The 21475-nt window shown below is 44.4% G+C and overlaps 1 protein-coding gene across 8 annotated transcripts in view; it reads left to right on the top strand.

The window, feature by feature from the left end:
- The first annotated feature begins 542 nt into the window (after positions 1-542).
- Positions 543-21475, top strand: part of PRUNE2 (prune homolog 2 with BCH domain) — a 146944-nt gene continuing 126011 nt past the window's right edge. For all 8 annotated transcript variants that reach the window (XR_009244446.1, XM_058657391.1, XM_058657396.1 and 5 more), the window contains exon 1: positions 543-754. Coding sequence is in view for 7 of the 8 variants with exons in the window: in XM_058657391.1 (XP_058513374.1) it covers positions 719-754 (36 nt within the window). In the remaining variant the exon portion in view is untranslated. The remainder of the gene's footprint in view (positions 755-21475) is intronic.

The raw sequence follows: 21475 nt of genomic DNA, 5'->3' as shown, positions 1-21475 counted from the left end.
TCTGATCCTTAGCCATCAAGGTCGCACTGCTCTTAGCTTCAAGGTACCTCCCGGTCTCTTCCGCATCAATCTAGCTGAGTGCATCCCCTGGCCAGGCCAGCAGAGCAGCTCGTTAAGTGCCCGCGGGAGCGCTCGGTACCTTGCCAGCCAGCCAGGGAGGCGCTGGCCGAGGAGGGGGCCCGTGGACCTCTTGGGCCCGTGGACCTCTTCCCATCTTTGCCCGCAGACAGCGCCTGGGCCTGCGGCACAGCCTCTCTCTGCAGCAACCCGTTGCGCTTGGCTCGCACTTCTGGGCGCTGTCCATGGTTGCAGCATCTTTCGGCGCGCCACGTCAGGAGGCCGCAGCGGGGCCCTGCGATTGGCCGAAGAGCCCCTCACCACCCCTCTGCAGCCCCCGCTGGACCCGGCCCTGAGGCGCGTGCCAGCCAGCGTGCGGGGCGCGCCCTGGGGCTCCCGAGCGGCACACCCACTTTCCTTATTAGGACCGAGCTGAGCGCCCAGGGTGCGGCGCGGGGCACGGGGGTGGGGCGAGGAGCCCTGGGACTGTGTGGCAGACGGCGCAGGCACAGCCTCAGCCGCCTCCGAGCGGCTGGAGGGTGCAGCGGGTCGTTCTGCCTCCCCGCACCACTTTCCCACGACCTCGCTCCTCGCCTCCCGGGCCAAGATCTTCCCTCTGCGCAACTCCTGGGTAGCTGTGGTCCAAACCCCTTGCACCGCCATGGAAGAATTTTTGCAACGCGCCAGGTCTAAGCTGGTGAGTTGCGGGAGCGAGGGTGCGTGAGAAGGGGCAAGTGCGTGTGCCTGTGTGTTGGTGGAAAGGCGGCGCGGGAGTGGTGCTGCGGCAGAAGAGCAAGAAACAACTTCGTCACTTAGTTCAGGCAGGAGGGCGGTGGGGTCTCTGGAACCCCGGACCTCACAGTGCGTCTCTGGAAACCTCCATCATAGGTAAACAGGTGCAGAGCTGCGGGTTGCCGCGACCCAGCTGGAGTTGGGTCGTGTGTAGCCAGCTTTGCCCCTTTTGCTTAAAGTTGTCCATAGGGGCATGGAACAAGCCAGGCAGTTTGCTGTGGCCGCCTGCGAGATGAATGGGTGTGGTTGTTTGGGAGAAAAAGAGCCCAGCGAGCCTTTGGCAGCTGTAGACGGGTAGGTGAAAAAGAAAAGGCAAACAAATAAACAAACAAACAAACAAACATCTCTGTACTTGAGCCAGAAGTAGCAAAACCTCAAAACTCAGGGTGCTGACTTGGAAGGACGCTACAAACAAATGCAGCTAAGCTAAGCTTCCTGACCGTAGAGCTGGCTGTAGGGTGCCGGGCGGGAGCTGGGTCTCTCCTAATGACTGCTGGGTCTCGTCATCCCTGCTCTCACAGCCATAAGCTGGAGCAGGCAGAATGACAAGTCCCCAACTTGCTGGTGCTGTGATGTGAGGGTGGTAAGACAATGTTCTCCTAGTGGGATAGTGGTCTGTTGACCTCTCTGTCCCTGAATGATCATTTCACTGGGTGTGTTTTAGCTTCTGGAACAACTGACTAGCAGTTTCCTGATTGGGAGCTCTTTGGCTCGCCAGCATGATAGTAATATGCATAGTGGAAATGTTTGTTTTTCAATACTTGGAAAAAAGAAACCCTGTGCCCATTTGGAAGCAATCTCTTTAATGTGCAGTGAAAGCCCCTTTTACAGGCCTGGCAGAGAAGCAAATGCATAATTTATAAAGCCTTTAACCTTTAAGCCTTCTGAGGAGCCCACATATAAAGCTTGCGTGATGTTTTGGTCCCACGGCACAGCACTGGCAGGAGTATCACTGTGGCTCAGCAGAGGGAGTGTAGGAAGCTGGGGCCCAAAGGTGCCCAGACCCCATCCGGAGCATACCCGTAAGTGGGCTCCTCACATCAGTCTACTGTAAGTAACTGTACAAAGACCGCCAGAGGTGGTTGATGCTGATAGAATGGTTTTCTGTCTTAAGCCTCTCAGAGAGTTGAACACTTGTGGAGATTTCCGAACTGAGAAAGTTCCTGATCATCCTGGTGTTGATTGGCCCTGTTACAGTTTTACTAGAGGCCGTGAACAAAAATACTTTCTTACTGCAGAAATGTCTTAGATGGTTTTTAATACTGGTGGTACAAGTAAGGCCGTTCTCTTCCTAGTGAAGAATGAAAAATGTTCAAGAATGCCAAGTTAATGTGATGAGTGAGTGAGTCAGTGTGTGTGTAAAGACAAATGGTGATCCATGGCAATGCAGTGCTTTGGGCTGTAGCTGTACTCCACTTCTGTAACATTTATTTCACCAGTAAACATTAGGATTGTGTACGCCGATGTAAGCAAGAGGTTTTCTCATTGCTCTAGAGCAATGGCCGGGATGGAAATTTCCCTATTCTACAGCAATCAGTGAAAGTAATGTGTAATTTATTTACCGAGTCCCTTCATTAGACGAGCAATTGCTCTACATCACTAAAAAAAAAAAAAAAAAAAAAAAAAAAAGACAGGAAAAAGAAGCCATTGCTTGAAATACTGTTGCCTGTTTCCTGCATGAGATGGAACAATTACTGCTAATTTTGTTTTGGCTTCAGACAGTTTCTTGCTAGAAATCATGACTAGTTTTTCATTTTTAGGTCTGACGGGTGTTTTGATCACTTTTAGTTTCACGTCTCTCTTGATCAGTTCCATATGCAAAGGAATACAGTTTTTAGTTAACATGCAGCATTCAAGTATAGCGATGGATAACAGGTTGCTTTCAGAGATAATTTTCTTTAAATTTCTATTTTTTATTTTTATTAGAAAGTTAGATATAAAGAGAGCAGAGAGACAGAGAGGAAGATCTTCCATCTGCTGATTCATTCCCCAAGTGGTTGCAATGGCTGGAGCTGAGCCAATCTGTGGCCAGGAGTTTGAAACCTCTTCCAGGTCTCCCATGTGGGTGCAGGATCCCAAGGCTTTGGGCTGTCCTCGACTGCTTTCCCAGGCCACAAGTAGGGAGCTGGATGGGAATGGGGCTGCTGGGATTAGAACTGGCACCTATATGGGATCCCAGTGCATGTGGAGCGAGAACCTTAGCTGCTAGGCTACCACACTGGGCCCAAGATAATCTTAAAGAAAAAACTAAGTCAGTAATTATGTTAATTTTTTGAGACGTTTACTTGTAATAACATGGCATATATATATATATATGTATATATATATATATATATATATATATACATTTTTTTTTTAAATCAGACAATCCTTTGGTGAACATTTAAAGAGGAAGAAATTTACTGGGTTGGTTTTCACTTAATTACATAGAGTTAAAATCTAGAAATTACGTTTATGTTATTTTTCATGAGAAGTTAATATAGACTGATCCACATGAGCTTAATTGTCATTTTTTCGAACCTATTTGATTTATTGCTTTGGTATTCAGCAGACTGGATAGATAACTCTTAATGGGTTGAAGAAGTCAACAACCTTTTCCAAGCTGAAACATAACCTCATCATTCTGTGGTTCGCGAATTCCAGGAGACAAAAGGAACTTTCAGTTGCAAGATGGAATTGCTCTTAGCCATGGATAAAATCTCCAGTAATTGAAGTTATGCATCTCTCTGCAAAGCATGATCATTTATTATTGGTCCACTCCTGTGAAGACAGAAGCAGCTCATCTTTCCTGGCCACGCTGTTGGGTTGAACAGAATATTCTGAGGGAGAATGAGTGGGTCAGGTGATTGGCAGTAAACTCAGGTTCCCTTGCTGGTTAGACTGGCTGCTTAGTATCCTGCGTGGCCCAGACATCACAGCTGATGCAACAGAAGCAGCTGTTCAGAGGTGTGGACCACTGCTACGGGAGAGATGAAGGGGTACCGCCATGTGCCAAGAATGCTATTTTCTGAGAGCAGTTGGGGAGGAGTCGCCACTGCAGGCATTGCAAGCACAGTGGTGACAACTGTGCTGGATGAGGGGCTCACTCCTGAAGTGGCAGTCAACACATGGGCCTCGATGGAAGAACAAATTCCAGGGACCTGAACGGCACTGTGGTATATGGGAAGGGGATGAGCAAATAGTCAAAACTCTGATTGAATAATTGCATTAGAGTGGACCCACAAGAAAGAAAGAAAAGCACTGTAGCAGGCCTGCAGAATAATCATCCTGGTTAGAACCTGGAGGAATAGATTCCCCCTGATTTCCTGAACAGGAAGGAGGTTGCATGTGTCAGTAACAACCATCTTTGACGTGAATGCCCCATGGCATGACAAGAGCTGCTTGGTAAGCACCAGAACGGTGGAGAAGCCAGCTGAGCAGTTTCACTGGAGGTGCTGAGCTCATTCTGGTCAGCAACCACAGGATCCGATCCATTATAAGCAGGATCAGGTGCTCTGGAGAGAGTGCCGCTTGCCAGAGTTTGTAGCCGCAGGAAACTCAGGAAGCCAAAGCACTTGTGTGAATTGCTGCTGTCTACATAGGCACTGCTGAGGAATGAAGCCCCCAGTGCTGTGGCCTGGAGTCACCTCCATTCCTCACTGCCTGATCATTCTGACCGACAGCCAGGCTTGTCCCAGCCATAGGGACCTTGAGAGCAGTCAGACTTTCTCAGTATAAACAGATCTCAGAATGGATTCATCTCAAGGGACAAGAATTGCTCAGTCATTCAGACAGCACTGTGCATCTTGGAGCATGTGCAATCAAGTAAGCCAGAGCACGCTTAAATAATGGGGTATTTTAAAGTCAACTAAGTGAAAGACAGGCAGCTTTGGTGTAACCTGTTTATTTCCATGCAGCGCTTATTTGGGCAGATACTAACATCACGTTGAATCTTACACATCAGTTTGGGAAGACCTTGTAAGCGACAATGGCTTGGAAACACACATTATTCTTCTCTTACATCCATCCTTCCCTGAAGAATGATTTGAGTAAAGAATGGGAGAAGAATTCTGGGCCTTGATGAAGGCTGCAAAGAGAAGTGAGCCCACCAGGCAGGTTCTGGGTATGGTGTAGCCTTGATCACAGATTCTTCTTGTACCCAGGAGATTGTTGGAAAGGTGTGAGCTTTAGAACTTTCTTAAGGGCAAGACTGATGTATTCTGGAAACAGCATTCCCATGGACTTTGAAATGCGTAACAGTCTGAATTCGCTCAGTGCACAACCTGTGCAATCATCTGTGACCGTTCTCTGAGAATTTTCAAAGAAGAACTCTTATGAAACAACTGGGTTCAAGGATTGCCCTGAGAAATAAGACTGGGCCAAGAAGTCAAGCTGAGATTATGGTCTTGAATTTTTAATACAAAACATGGGCTGCTGATGTTTACTTTGCAGGTTTGGTGTAAAGCCAAAAGGATGTATACAGAACCCTCAGCACAGACATTGGAGCCAGGAGCGATCTCTGCACTTGTCCCACAGCCCAACTCTGTGGCAGTTCCTTATCTTAGCGAATGGTATTGTCCTCCATGCAGTTTCCCGAACTGGAAATTCCCTTCCCATCCACTCCTCCCCTACCCCCACTAAGTACATCCCAGCTGTCACTTAGTCACTGATGTCTTTAGTGGCTGCACACTTGTCTCATGAAAACAATTCATGTTGCTTCCAAGGAATCATTTTCGAAAGAAGCCCCTACTCTTGCATTACGACCTCAGAATTACTTTCCTTTGCTTGTAGGAGAGTGGGGCAGTAGTCTTACTGTGACGCTGGTATCTATCTTGGTCTGAAATCCAACATCGCTGGCTTTGCCTCCTTCTCCTTTCGGTTTAAATTACTTTCGATTTCGCCAAATCAGGGGAAGGAGGGCTGCCTCTGCTGAAGGAGCCCCGCTCCACTCCTGAAGTCAGGATTCTACAAAAGGACACTGCTTAAATCAGGTTGATGAAAAAGGATTCTAGATCACTTCTCCTGGTGTGCCTTTATATCTCTTTTGAACTTTGTGTTTTCCTAATTAATGCCAGTTTAGCGATGGTAGAGACCAGAGTCTCTGCATGATTTTGCTCGTTCTTGTATCACTAGGGCCTGGTACAGTGCCTGATACTCAAGAAGTGGTTTGAGAGTGAATGAAGCTGCAAGGCCAGACCCTTATACCAGGCACTATGCACTTTGTAATGGTGTGACAATGATGAATAAATGGTTGGCCGCAGTGTGCAGGAAGCCAGGTTGGTTTACAAGGAGAGGATCAAGAACATCAGGTTCAAAGAGTGCTTTATAGTGTTTGGCACATAGGACACACTTAATACAAAAACATTATTGCAAAGTAGGGAGGCTGATTTTCATGCATGGCTGCTTGGAATTGATAAATACTGCTGGAAATGAGATGTGAATGGAAGGCGGCCAAAAAGAAGAAAAGGGCACCCAAAGTCCCTGACCCTTAAGATGCACATTAGCCAGGCAGCTGGAGTTAGGAGTTAATCTCAAACTGAAATCCAAACACTCTAATATGGATGGATAAGCTGCTCCCTGAGAAGGCAAAACACCTGTCCAGTTGTTTTCCCAAGAAGGGTGTGTCCTTGAGCCTATTTCCAGGCTGATAAGGGAGCAAGCCACTCCATCATTCTCATACTTTGCCTTCCATCTTTCCCCCTGTCCCTTAGCAAGATGGCTTGATTTACATGCAACATCTGCTGGCCAAAATGCAAGGCTAGATTCTTTCATTCCTCATTGGCTACAACACAAAGAAAACAGTAGGATCTCTAGCTTTTGGAGGGTGAGAAAAATGCACGCAGAGGTCGGAAGTCTTTTCAGCCTGTCCTTGTAGGTTAATACAAGCCTGAAGCTTGATGCAGGTTTGTTTCTCATTTGAATGCTTGCTGAGATCTTTGAGTGAACATTTCTCTCCTTCCATTCCTTTCTTCCCCTCTCTTAAGACTACCTCTCTCTCTCTTAAGGCTGTCAGCAAATTGCAAACAAAAAATTGCCCAAAAAAAGATCTTAGGAAAAAAGTACGGGCCACAGAAATATATACATGAATGAGATTTTTTTTTCCCTCCAGTTGAATAGCTCTTCTCTTATTTGATTGTGGATCTGTTAGACCCTAAACTAAGGCCATGCACGAGATAAAGCAATTCTGTGGCTCTGGAAGTGTTCACATGCTTGATGCTTGGCTGGAACTCCTGGCCCGTGGCCTGAAATGCCATTACTCTTAGATCCAGTCTTCAGAAAGGTGCAGATGTATACTCAGTGGTGAAAGCAGATCAAAATGCCATCCCAGAACAGCTTTTAAAACATTTTGAAAAATTCATTATGCTTCCAAATCATTACATCACATTGAGCCTTCTGGGGAAAAAATTTATTTCTACGGAACTATTTCATGCCCAAATAGCCATTGATAAGTATGAAATCTCTATAAATACCAAATTCACGCACAAAGGGATTCATATGCTCACATTTTCACAGACTGCTTTGAGGAATCTTGTAAGGACAGAGATATTCTCATTGAAATGGGCCCCTCTGTTGGAATTCTGCCTCCAGCAAGATATATAGTCAGCCGCTTGATCATGGCATCCCACTGGACGCACCTGGATCATCACTTCCGAGAGTGCTGTGGACAGCACCTGTCAGGATCCCACATGTTTCAACCTAGCATTCTATAGCCATCTCTTATTTATGATTTCTTCCTTTGTAACGGTGGGTTGTTGCAATGAAGATGTGGCAGGTGGGGGGTGGTGGTGTTGGAACTGTGCCTGTACTGAATACCTATATACTTTTGTGGTCATTATTGTTTACGGCACATTCTGATGGCTATTCACCTAGCATTTACCCAGTATGAGGCATTGTAAATACTGTGGGATGGGATTAAACAATACTGAAGTGTATGTCTGGGTTGTAGGCAAATTCTGTGACATTTGATGCGAAGGACTGAGCATCCATAGATTTTGGTATCCATGCAAAGTTTCCGACCGATCCCCATGGATGTCAAGGGACAGCTTCAATTGTTATGCTCTTTAAGAAAACAGTATTCCTTCTCACAACTACCATTACCTGTGTGACTTCATTTGCACACATTTTAGAAGGGCACATGTTATTGCTTTTTTTATTGTAAATGAGGAGAACAAGGCCTTGAGAGGCCAAATCTGGCTTCAGGAAAGGACCCATCATCAGGGTGTGGCCGAGCTGAGCCCAGAGGCTGTGTCTTCTGAGCCCCAATGTCCATGCAAGCAAAAAATTGACCCGTAGCTTCAAAGCATAATTTGAAGGTCTTATTGACACTTTGGTGGCTTTGGAGTCATACAATGAAAATAAAATAGCCAATTAAAAATCTAAGACCCTTTTCTAAGAGGTCATTCTCCTATAGTGAGCTCCATGTGTGTGGAAGGCAAGCTTTCTCTATGTGGGAAAAACAAGCCCGTGGAGCTTTGGGTTTCCATGTGATGCATTCTGATGCACTCTTGGCAAGTGTGAGATTAATGAATGTGTCATTGGTGGCAACATGCTGAGTTCCACAGGCTCTGGAGACCACATGTCACCTGTACGGGGGAAGCAGGGTGCCTGAAAGGAGGGTCTCTGGAGGGCCAGTCATCTGATACACCTGTACAGAGCAACAGGCGACTGCCTGTCACCATGTCAGATCTACTGAGTTTAATGTGATGGAGTAGAAGACGTTTAATTGCCTGAACTGTGAGCTGTTCCCCTGCTACGGAGGAAGCATGATTCCATCACATTTTCTCTCTCTCTTTCCCAACATTTTCTACCCACTATCTCCCAGTTCATATTCCTTAATTACCCCCAAAACTAAATGCACCCCACATTGATGCAATGGGGAGTAATCGCAGTTGAGTTCTGTTTCATGTCATTTAAGCTTAATTCTTTTTTTTTTTTTAACATTTGCATTAAGAAACTTGCATCTCTGCTTTTCAAAACAGTTTTATTTATTTTGTTTTACTTCAAATACAAGTCAGAGAGACAGATAGATCTTGGTCCACTGTTTCAAACTCCAAATGATGACAACTGTTTAGGCAAGGCCAGGCAAGCCAGGAACAGAACATTCACGTCAGGTCTCTCATGTGGGTGGCAGAGTGAGCCTTCTTGAGGGGTCATACTGGCAGGAACAGAGCTGGAACCCAAGTTCAAGCACCTCAGGGTCATTGGCGTCACAGGTGATGCTCTAACCCTTAGGCCAAATGTCAACCTCAAGAAACGCATTTCTTGGCAAACCATTCTGATAGCCGTGCCTTGGTAGAGTTCATACATATGATTGCTGAGTTCCAAGGGATCTCAGATGAGGTTGCATTTGACACAATGGGGGCTGGAGAGAAAGCCTGTGTAGTCTGTATTTTCTGTATCTTCCTGATGAGCTCGATACATTCTCTTCAGTGAAAAAAGTGAACTATTCAAATACAAATGAAAGGAAATGTAGGGATGTAGAATTTACATTTAATCTGCACTTGAATTCTGTATTAGTGAAAAATCATAGGTTTATAATTGCCCTAAAAGACCAACATGAATTTTTTTAAAGCAAAGTCTGTTATATACCCGATGATTGTTTTACAGATGTTGTGTTGGGAAATGGTAATACCTGCCAAGGGAAATATGCTTGGAGTGATATTTTCTTGTAAGATACTAGATGGGAATGGAAATCCCTGACCGTAAGAGACTTAGCTGTGTGGTTGTTAAATCATGCACATCTGCTAATTGGTTAGCGTGCTGTGGCGCAGAAGGTTCTGGAAGAATATCCTTGTATGCTGCAATTCCCAGCTACCCATTCCTTTCTGAGTGCGCCTGGGCTTTTTCCCAAAGACAGAGCAGGACGTACCAAGACCAGGTTTGAAGGATGAAATGGAGCTGGTGTCTTGCCATTTCCAGCAAGAGGATCCTCTTGGCTGTCCTGATGTTCTCAAAGCATCTGTATACTGCTTCTCACTCCTCCCACTGAGCCGTCAGCTCTCGGCCAGCACCCATGGGACTTCACGTCTGTTGCTCTTCACTCTGCAACTCCATATGTTCCTTCAATTCATGTTTACTGCCACCCTGTGAGACAGGTATCATGACGCCTAGTTTACCGGGGATCAAACTGAGGCTTGAAGAGTTCAACACGCTTTCTCTAGGGCTTGCAGATAGTGAGGACTGGAGTTTAATTGCTAGCATACTATGCAGCAGCTTACATGCTTCACTAATTCAGGCAGACTGGCCATCCTAACAGTGATATGGGAACTTGGGTGTGCTCAGGAGTCACTCTGCCGTCTCAGAGGAGTGCACACGTTCTGATTCAGGACAGTTGGTATGGATGGGGTTCTGCACGGTTTTTTAGATTTACTTGTTTTTATTTTAAAGGCAAATTTAAAGAGAGAAGGGGAGACAGAGAGAAAGATCTTCCATCTTCTGGTTTATTCCCCAAATGGCTGCAGTGGCTGGGGCTGGGCCGATCTGAAGCCAGGAGCCAGGAGCTTCTTCCAGGTCTCCCACGCAGGTGCTGGGTCCCAAGGTCTTGGGGCATCCTTGACTGCTTTCCCAGGCCTCACACAGGGAGCTGGATGGGAAGTGGAGCAGCCAGGACACAAAAGCAGTGCCCACATGGCATGCTGGTGCTTATAGGAGGAAGGATTAGCCATTTGAGCCATGGCACTGAGCCCATAGTTCTGCACTTGTAACAAGCTCTCAGTTGATGCCAAGGCCACTGGTTCCCTTCAGTGGGAAGTGGAGTGCATTAGAACCTGACAGGCTGCAGCGCTGGGACAAAGTGTCCTGCAAGGGAAACGGGAGGTTCTCTTCTAGGTAGTGTTGGCCCCCTGTGAGCACACCGTGGAAAGAGAGGATCTTGAGGTGCAAGGAACCTTGTAGGCTAGTAACATCTAATCCAGGGGAACAATCCAGAGCTGTAGTACTTGCAGTGGGCAAAGAGTCAGCTTGGGAGGAGAGGAGACTCTCCCTAGGCTCATCCTGCACAGACAGCTTTCTGTTCTGCTTACTAGCCATATTGCAAGGCCTGTTAGTGATACGTGCTTCTCATTGTATTGACGTCATCTCCTACCCTTTATGCTTTGCCTTTTCAAAATGCAGGCCTCTGGCTCTATGGGGCCGGGCAGTAAAGGAGGGGACCAAACATCCCTCCTCAAGGGCAAAGAGGGTGAAGGAGCCTGAAATCTCCTGGGAGTCCAGGAAGCGTGACCAGCTCCTTCGAGTTGTCACCCATGGGAACATACACATGGCCTTTCCTTAGGCACTTGGAATGCAACTTTGCTTTTCTCTGGAAGCCGTTTCCTGCTCCCATCACTGCAGCTTTTACATGCACTCTCAATTATTTAGACGTTTTCCTCTCTGTATGTGATGTCACATCTGGATCAGTCTTTTTGTCATCTGGATGGTTGTCTGCTTTCTTTTCCTGTCCCCCGCCTCCCTTCGCTTGTAGCATCTTCACTGTGATCTTGTCTCTTTCTGGCGTTCCTTTATTATTCATGCCCTTCTTCCATCGTGCTTATTCACGTTGCTTCCCAGATGTGTTCTTTCCTGATCACACTTCATTTGCTGCAGCCCCTCCTTGCTTTGCTGTTCCTTCACGCTTAACACAAAATTCCAATGCTCTTCATGTAGTGGGAAGCCTAGCATTCCTGGTACATCTCATGCAGTTTGGGAAGCATCAGCAATGTTGTATAGTTCTTGGGTTCAGCTTAGGGATGGCCCTAGATCAGTCAGCTTTCATGAGGTCACAGTACGATACCAAAACACTTGAGGGTTGCAGGTTTTCAGCAACTAACCTGATTCGGTTCCAAGTCACTGAGGCTTGAAGTGATCTTTGCATTCTGCAATGCAGACTAAAGGAGCAACAGCCATCTGGGTTTGGCTGTACTCATAGCAGGAGCGGTGGGATCCAGCAATGGTTCACAAAGCTGCCTCCATTGCCACTTGTACTTCCTCAGCCAAGGCAAATCCCATGGCGAAGTCCACTGGCCGTGGAGTGCAAAGTATAACCCACCCTAGGCAGGTGTTGCAAGTTATATGGCATGGCATAGAGATGTGGTATCACTACAGGAAGGAAAATTGATAGGAATAATACTGTTACCTCTGGACAACCACTTCACCAGGAAAGAGAATTGGTAAGAGAAAAGGGTTAATTTTAAAAAGCCAGCAGTCTTGGGGAAAGAGAGATTTCTGGATGGCAGAATGTTCTCTTTTCCCTACATGAAGCCAGCAAAAAGGGATTGTTAAGGGATGGGGTTCCTGCCTTTCAGGGTAGCAATTCCAGCTGTCTGCAGCTGATGGTTGGCTAACTCCTGAAATTCACACAAACACTGACACACGACTCTCCACAGGTAATCTACAGCATCAGTTAAAATAGGAAGAGGGAAGGAAAGATGATGCCTTCATTGTGTTACAGGCCTACGGTCTGCCATGGGTTCTAGTTAGAAGCATATTGTTTGACACTTGTTTCTAGGTTTTCAAAGATTCATTTATCATTTGTTTGAAATCCAGAGGGAGGGAGAAAGTGGTGTGGAGAGAGGGTGGGAGGGACACAGAGAGAGAGAGAGAGAGAGAGAGAGAGAGAGACTCTTCCATCTACCGATTAACTCCCCTATGTGCTGTTTCCGCAAGCACATTAATAGGCAGAAAGTTTGAAAGTGGAGCAGCAGAGGAGTGAACCAGTGTCCATTTGGGTAGCTGACTTTGCATGTGTCAACTTACACTGCTGTGCCTTGACAATAGCCCCCACAATTACTTTTTCTTCTAAACAAGCATTGTATCTTCAGAATTAAAAATGGGTTCTGTATGCATACGTCCCGTTTAACCAGAGTATTAAAAAGGATGTGTGTGTTTGGTGCAGCAAAGTCTGTACTTTGGATACCTACATCTCGTGTTAGAATGCTTGATCGAAGTCCCACTGCTCTGCTTTCTCTCATGCTAATATGTATTCTGGGAGGTAACAGTTGATGCTTGAAATGCTTGGGTCCCTCCTGGCTGTCATGTGGAAGACTGGATTGGGTTTTGGACTCTCAACGTTGGCCTAATCCACATAAAGCTATTGTGGGCATTTGGGAAGTGAACCAGTCCCTTTCGAAACAAATAAATAAACTAAATAAAAGTCTGTTGCTTTTAGGAGAAAACAATGTATGTACTCAAGATTTGAGATTTAATCAATTAAGTGTTTTAAAATAATTTTATCAAGGGCGTGTTTAAGTGAACTGCCGGTGTTGAGTTGCGGAGTCACTGCTGTGAAGGTGACAGTGACTGCTAATGGAATCTGGAACTGTTGCCTTGGTTCCGGCTAGGACTCCGGGAGGTCTGCCCACCACTGCCTTTGCACAAATGTCTCCCCAGAGAAAAAGGCAAACAGTATCTTCTAATTTTTGTGGCAATAGATTTGACTCCACAGATCCCTTGTCAGCATTCCCGGGGGCTCTCCAGGGTCTAGGATCACAAAGGGTTCTTTGAATTATGTGTACATGGAGGTCTCAAAATGTTCACAGGAAAATGGAATTAAAAGCTAAGGTGTGTTGTCCATGTATTGTTTGAAGCCCTTCATATATAAAACAAGCATGGCTTTAAAAAAAATATTAGGCCTATTTGTTAGAGGACTGAGTCGTTTTGGTTGTGGAGATGAAGATCATGGCCTTGTTTTCATCAAAATTCTGATTCCTCTCTCTGATATCTCCTCCCTCGGGTCTACTCCTTTTCCAGGTCCACGGCCGTTCCCTCCCTCTCTGTCTTGGCAGCCTTGCTTGGCTATCACCCTAGGAAGACTTCTTTGGCCCGAGTTCCAAAACAAAGACTCATTAGCACACATTCTGCCTCTCTCTCTCTCTCTCTCTCTCTCTCTCTCTCTCTCTATCTCTCTCTCTCACACACACACACACACACACACACTGTTTTGCATCCTTTTTTCTCTTAATATTTATTCCTATTTGATGTTCTAGTTCTACATGGTTTCTTTCTTTGTGTAGCTTGCTTTCTTATTCCTCATTAGAATGCAAGTTGCATAAACGCAGGTGTTTTCATGTTTTGTCTGTCCTTCCTGGTCTAGTGCCTGCCACGTTCAGTGATCTTTCTTCAGATGTTGTTGAATGCAGTACAGCTGTTGTATCTCATCCACCCAGGGAGGCACAAACAATCTCAGCATGAACACTACAAGAGGTCCCAAGAGAAAAGGGCTCTAAGATCATATAAGGTTGGGAGACCTCTCCATTCCTGTTTGTGTTCTATCTCTGTCATGTCCACATTATTCTCAGAGAATTCATTAGCATCTCAGAGGCACAGCCGTATGCTTCAACATGGCTGAACTCTTACCGACATTCCTGAGAGCACACACGTTGGGAAGTACTTGCCTGTATGTGGGCCCTCTGGCTTACCTTTCTTCATGGTGTGAGAGTCAGATGGGAAAGAAGCTGTAAATTTGCTGAGTATCCTCTGGGGAGTGATTCTAAATTAAGTTATCATGAGTCTCTCCATGTGGAATGTCAAAACTCTTCTTCATTTCATAATTCCCAATTGCGTGAGCTGATAAAAACATTTTGGTGATAAGAGGACTGGAGGAGAAGTCTCTTGCCGTGTATGTATGTGTTAAAAGCATATACCTGAAGAACAATTACATGTAATTTAGATTGGTTTGGAGAGATGAATCAATACAAGTAGTTAGATGTTTTCATAATTTCAGGAGAAAGTTTGAGAAATACTATAATCTTTATAATACTAGTCATGAAATCAATTAAACCCAGAGCAATGAATTTTTTTTTTTCTGCTTTGGAATTTATAGAGAGATAATAATGGAAGGAAGTCTCTGAAATTCCACTTAATCCGCGTACTCCTCATCAGAAGTCCCTATTTTGAAATGTAGGTGTTGTACCTCATGTTCCTGTGAAAAAAAAAGTCAACAGAGCTTTGCTCCAGGAACTTCAATTTTCTGGATAATGATCCATGTGTTGCTTTCTGGATCCAACTTTTTTTTTGTATAGCTAGAGACTCAACTTGATTTTGAATAACAGAAACAAGGCCCAGGAGACAACGGCTTCTTCGTTGAACATTGGGGTCCACCTTCCTGCTCATGATGGCCTACCTTCCTCCACGGAGTCCTCAGCTTTGAGGCTCTTACATGTCCACTGGCTCGCACAGCACAGCTGCGCTTTGCTCTCTCCTCCTGTCAAGGGAACGCGAGGTTCTCTAACTGGCTGGTTTGTCCTTGAGGTGGGCCCATGTGCTTGTATTCCGAGTCATCAATGCCTTGACTCTCTGGCGGCCTCAAGGACCATCTGATTGACCACAGGGCACAGTTTCTGAGAAGTCAGCAGGACCTGCTGCGACTTGCTGATGTAGCTGTTGATTCCTAATCCAGCCTTTCTTAAACTGCTCGATCAGCCCCACAGTCCGTCAATAGCAACACCACTGCTCCGTCTCCACTTCCTGCTTTGTCCATATTCTGTGTCTGTGCCACAAAGGGTCATGGTATACCCTCATCTCTGCCTAAGCTGATTTTATTTTCTATCTCAGTCTATCCATTAAATAAGTATTCTTTCCAAGCCCCAGCAGCTAGAAGTGATATTATAAAAGATGGCAGTTGCCTATCCCTGAAAGAGAATTTAACTGTGTATTATTTATAAGCAAAAAAAGTTCCTTCTTCAAATGCAAGATTGTTCATTCACCCATACTTGGTTACCACACTCATACGTGGTTACTGCACTCAAATGTCTCACCTTAATCAAACAGTCAAAGAAGGTTGCTCTTGGAGAGCCCAACTAGAGGCTTCCTAGGAGGCCACTTCCACGTCTGCAACACAGCAGTTCCTCAAATTCCACTGTTAGGAAATCATCCTCTGATACTTTTTTTTTTTAAAAAAAGATTTGGTTACCTTTATTGCAAAGTCAGATATACAGAGAGGAGGAGAGACAGAGAAGAAGATCTTCCATCCGAGGATTCACTCCCCAAGTGACTTCAGTGGCCGATGCTGCGCCGATCTGAAGCCAGGAGCCAGAAACCTCCTCCTGGTCTCCCACGCAGGTGCTGGGTCCCAAGGTTTTGGGCCGTCCTTGACTGTTTTCCCAGGCTACAAGCAGGGAGCTGCATGGGAAGTGGAGCTGCCGGGATTAGAACCAGTGCCCATATGGTATGCCAGCGCATTCAAGGCGAGGACTTTAGCCACTAGGCCATGCCGCCGGGCCCTGATACATTTTTTAAACAGAAAGTTCACAGGTCTTTTGTGAGATGTGAGTCCTCCAAGAGTTCTTCTTTTATACCCATCTTCTGTTGACTTGTTCTACAGCATTAAAGTGGAAAGAAACCTTAGTGATCATATAGTCTTACCGCATTATTTCGGAGTTGAAAAATCTGAAGTCAGAAGACAGGAGGCGTACGGAGATCATGGTCTCACAGCTAGTTAGCAGCAGAGCCTGGCTGAGTACCCCATGTCTCCTGCCTCTTTGCTATACAGCTTTATGTGTCGTCTGGCATTTTGAGGAGACCAATTTCTTTCAAATGTGTCAGCCTATATTAAATTCCATGCCTAAGAATATTTCATGTAACACAGTTTGATTAGTGTTGCTCTTGAGTTGCTGTAATTCTTGAGCTGGCAGGCATTGGGGTAATTATATGTGAAATTTCCTCTTGGGTTTAAGTTGCTTCCAAGATCTAGTGGTTATCTTGAAAATGAGTTTATAAGGTAGTGTATTTGGAGAGCCATGGTGCCGGATGACTTGGGCTGTCCTCAACTGCTTTTCCAGGCTACAAGCAGGGGACTAGATGGGAAGTGGAGCAGCCGGAATATGAACCAGTGCCCATATGGAATCCCGGCAGACACAAGGTGACAATGTAGCCACTAGGATATCAGATGAATTTTTGTATCATCTTTTCTATCTGAAAAAGAACATTATTAGGCTTCTCTCTCTCTCTCTCTCTCTCTCTCTTTTGGAGATTGCATTGAATCCCTATGTTACTTATGCAAAACAATTGATGACATATTAACATTGGAAGCTTCTGCTTCCTGGGAGGTTGCCTCCACCTTTCTCCAGTTATTCCCATGGGTCGGCTCACAAAATGAGTCAGTTTAACACAGAGGGGCGATTTTATTATTCTTATTTTTTTAACATATTTTTATTGCATTTCATTTTTAAAAAATTAATTACATTGCATTATGTGATACATTTTTTATGCACTGGGATTCCCCCCACCCCTCCCCACACCCTCCCCCCACGGCGGATTGCTCCACCTTGTTGCATTTCCATAATTCAAATTCAGTTGACATTCTTTCATTGGAGGTATTTACCAAGCATAAAGTCCAGCATCTTATTGTCCTGATAAGTTCAATGGTTTGTTGGTGAGACCATCTCTGGTCTGAAGGTAGAGCCGGCAGAGTATCATCCCAATCAATTAAAAACCCCAACATATTATTTCCAACCATTTACAACATTATGGCATTAATTGACATGGTATTGATTAACTAATATGTTACTAGGAAAATGCAGGTTCTCAACCACAACCTGTGACTTCTTCATAGACGTTTCAATTTTGGTTTATATTCAACCGTGTTCTATACACCTTAAAATGGCTATAGATTGCTATTCAGCTGTCTCATGCCTATTTTAATTTTAGTCTTTAGCAGTTTATAGCATTGAAGCATGTTTTCGCTGAACCTGGCTGTTTTTCAGGTGGTCTAACTCTATAATTGTAACAGGATATATGTCAACTGTTTAGGTGAGCATGTTTAGGAGGGGTGTGCAGAGAAATCTTCCATACCCCAGTGAGGAGTAACTAATCTTTGTGTCCCACCCAGTGAGTTATAAGTGCATCCCCGCTGACCGTTTCCTGTCTGTTTCTAAGCTTTCCTTGTTGTTCTCTATCTATTCTAGTTTTGTTTGTTTGCTTGTTTTGAGGGGTTTCTGGAGCGCTCCTGATGGTTATTATGAGAAGGGGTGGGGACCCAAAATTGGAAGCAGACAAGGACCAGAGAAAGCTCCTCTCCCTAGTCCTGAAGGAAGTTTACTGTTCTTCTGTTTCTGCGGACCGCTCAGGGATCCTGGTTGTTGTTCCAATGACCTTGGATCCTGCAAGGCAGGATTTGGGCTTCTTCCATCCCATGTGGTAGATCCAAATGGGGGTGGGTGACCTCAGAGTTCTTGGTCTCCGAAGGCACTCCATTTCCCCGTGGTCTCCTTGGCAGTAGGGATGTAGTCCTCGGTGCTCATACTGATAGTCCTTGGTGAGGATCTAGGAGTCTTCAGGTTTGGGATAAAAGCCTCCTTCTGTCTGCCTGCTCCACTCTGGGGACCCAGAGGGGCGATTTTAAAGCTTAGCAGAAAACTAATTAAATATTCCTTGATAATATGACTCTAGATGTTACTACTGTCGCATATACCTAAAAATGCTGTGATACATTTAAATAGCAGAATGTTAGACCTATGACTATTGCTGAAGGACTATACCATTGTAATAATAAGGAAGCTAATGGTGCAAGGCGGGAGGGAATGGGGAGACAGAAAGGAAAGGTGGTGAGAGGATTTCTTAATCCTACAAAATTGGAACATAGTAAGAGCAATAAACATACAAAAAAAGTGTGGAGGACTGCGTGCATGTAAGATGAGTGTTTTAAGATATTACTGAATGTTTGTGCTAATTTAGTGTTAGTTAACATAATTTCCAGATGCTGAAGTGCTGCACCAGCCCCTCTTTCTGTTGTATTCATCCTTAACAGACTTCATTAGCTGCAAGATTTTCGTGTTCTGTGCCTGAACCTCTTCTTTCTTATTCTTTTGTATTCCATGCATTTGAGGCGTGGCTTGAACTGGCAGTTACTACCATTGGTTGTTATTGACATTTGAGCCACCTGACTAGAATTTATTTGTCTAGATCCTATAAGTGTTTTTTTTTTTAATTAAATTAAGCAGTGTTGGCTAAGCAGAGCTCCATCTGGGAGAGGCCGACTGTCTTTTCCCCAGTAGTAGATGGACCTATGAATGCATCTGAGATTTTGTTGTAAGTTTTTATTTTCTTTTAATGTCGGGAAAACTCAATAAAGCTTTGCCTAGGTTTTTAACTTTACGGCTGTCAAAATAAGTCTTGATAATTGCTTCATTTGGGTTGTTTGCGTGCCTTCGTTCTATCAGAACAATAGCATTCCAGCCCAGACCAGTTGCCTTCTCAATACTTTTTGACTGGTTTTACCAGGAATCCAGTGAATACTCATTATTATTTTCCCAATGTAACAGGTGAGAAAACCCTGACTTAGCCTGATGTGCAAGTTGCTGCACTAATTATACATTTGATACTTAACATGACTGGTGTTGTCCATGATTTTGGGAACAATAGGCTCACCTTTCACTTGTGATTCTAAATAATGCCAGTAGCAAAGCAGAAGCTTTCAATGCTGCTGTTGCCTTTTGGTGGTCATAATTAAGATAACATTTATTTGTACTAATAATCCAGTATTTCATCTCCCTAATAGATGTACTGAGCAAGCACTGTGGTGACAAGATAAGTTGCCCTGTTTTGTTCCATATGTCTGTGTTCTAAGTAGTCCATAGTTTTAATTGGTTCCCTGCAGAATAACATTTACCAGCATATGGTATGGAAAATGCTGACTGCTTTTGTTATCATGTATCTTAGCACTTCTGATGGCCCCAGTTCACATACCTTTTACATGTGATTATGAGGTTATTTAATGTGCTTGATGGTGTACTGTTTGGGAATCTGTTTACTGATGTTAAAGGCCGTGTCAGTGGTGTAGCTGGTAGCCCATTTACATTTGGGCTGAAAACAAATTCACAAAAGCTTTCACTGTGGGTTTGTGCAGCAAGATTCTCTTCCTCTCTCTCCTCGCCTCCAGAGTGCTTTCGAAGGCAGCGAGGCTGCTTCAATTAAGCATGCTAGGAGGACGCGCTGCTGGGAGCCTGAGAGAGCCAAGGGGCATAACAGAGCTCTCTGGCGCCGTGTTGGGGAGATTTACCAGCGTTTCCCTGAAAGCAGCTTACAGACGTGCAAGGAGATTTGTGGAAGGGAGGAGGGACAGCTGTAGATTTGGATCTTAAAGCTACCTTGGGTTCTTGGGTGCTTTCCTCTGGGAGTCCTGTGGTAGATTGTAGTTCAATTATTAATATTTTCAAGACTTTGCACAAGGTTTTTGCTTCTTTGTTTACTTTTTAAAAAATATTTTATTTTAAATGTGAAAGGTAGATTTACAGAGAGAAGGAGAAGAGACAGAAAGATCTTCCACCCAGTGGTTCATTTTCTAATGGCCACAATGGCCAGAGCTGAGATAATTCAAATCTGAAGCCAGGAGCCTCTTCCAGATCTCTTATGCAGATGCAGGGTCTCAAGGCTTTGGGACATCCTTCACTACTGTCCTGGGCTATTAGTAGGGAGCTGGATGTAAGTGGAGCAGCTGAGACACCAACTGGTACCCATATAGGTTTCTGGCACTTGAAGGTGGAGTATTAGCCTGTTAAGCCATGGCATTGGCTACCCCCATGTAAACCCCCCCATTTTTATGGAAAATTTGCATCAGGTATGGAAGTGGAAAGAATTGCACAAGTAGCCCTCGGAAGGCCTGTGATTTGATGCCTTTTTGGGTCTGTCACAGCATTCCCAAGAACTAAGTTGGTTTGTGGGTGAACATGAGCAGAAGTTTCTTAAATCTATTCAAGGCCACCGCTAAAATATTATTCCTTTGTGTTTCCAAACCACAGATTCAGTTTTCTAGCTGCTCTTTGTGAACTGGCAAGTATTTATCATCAAGGTATTGGTTCCCACCTTGGGATGATGGCTTCTCTTCTATGCCTTAGGCAGTGCATCTGCACCAGTTATAGTTTAGGGTAGCGTTGATTGTTGCTGGAATTCTAGACTCTTGCCAAGAAAATTTCTTCCACAAAGTCTTATCTTAAGGAAAATAAAATGATAAGGAGATTTCAGGTATGTAAAATCTTACATAATTCATTGTTGCACATAGTCACCAGTCTAGAACAAACACAGGTATATTTCCTAATATGAGCAAATTATTTCCAAAGCCATTGTCATCTATTCTGAAGATATTTATTATGGCAAAAAGTTTTGTCAGTCTTTTTTTTTTTTATCATATATTGGTAGTTTTCATAGTATTTCCAAGTCTTTCTCATTTGTCAGTCTTTGGATATGTACTTTTAAAGTTGAAAGACTAATAAAAAGGAAAAGAAAAACCTTCCTTATTTATGTGATTGACTTGTTTAGACCATCAAGTAGAAAAACTTGTTTAGTTATTTCTGGGTTAAAGATCTTTTCTGTATTCTCTTCAGTTGATTTTTTTTGCCTCCTGAAAAAAATGTCAAATTCAAATTGTTACAATTTTTTCAACTGGGGGACTCTGCAGACCTCAGGCAATTCTCTCAGCAGAGAGAAGACAGAGGAAAATGTTCGGGGCAGCTGAAAAATAGATATTTACTATTTAGACTGCTAAACTTGTATGATCCCAGGAGAGGGAGGATCTGCTTGCCATTTTCAATGATGAAAGTTTGTTCTTATTAAAGTGTGGGGCTCATTGTTAACATATGTATGCTTTTTAGCATCAGAGGAAATAGTGCAGAATTTCCCCAAAAGTATATGCCTGCGTGTTTATAGATATCTTCATTTCTATCTGTCCTATTACATT

This window comes from Ochotona princeps, chromosome 31, assembly GCF_030435755.1.
Source record: "Ochotona princeps isolate mOchPri1 chromosome 31, mOchPri1.hap1, whole genome shotgun sequence".
Classification (NCBI taxonomy): domain Eukaryota; kingdom Metazoa; phylum Chordata; class Mammalia; order Lagomorpha; family Ochotonidae; genus Ochotona; species Ochotona princeps.
This window is presented reverse-complemented; position numbering and strand designations above follow the sequence as displayed.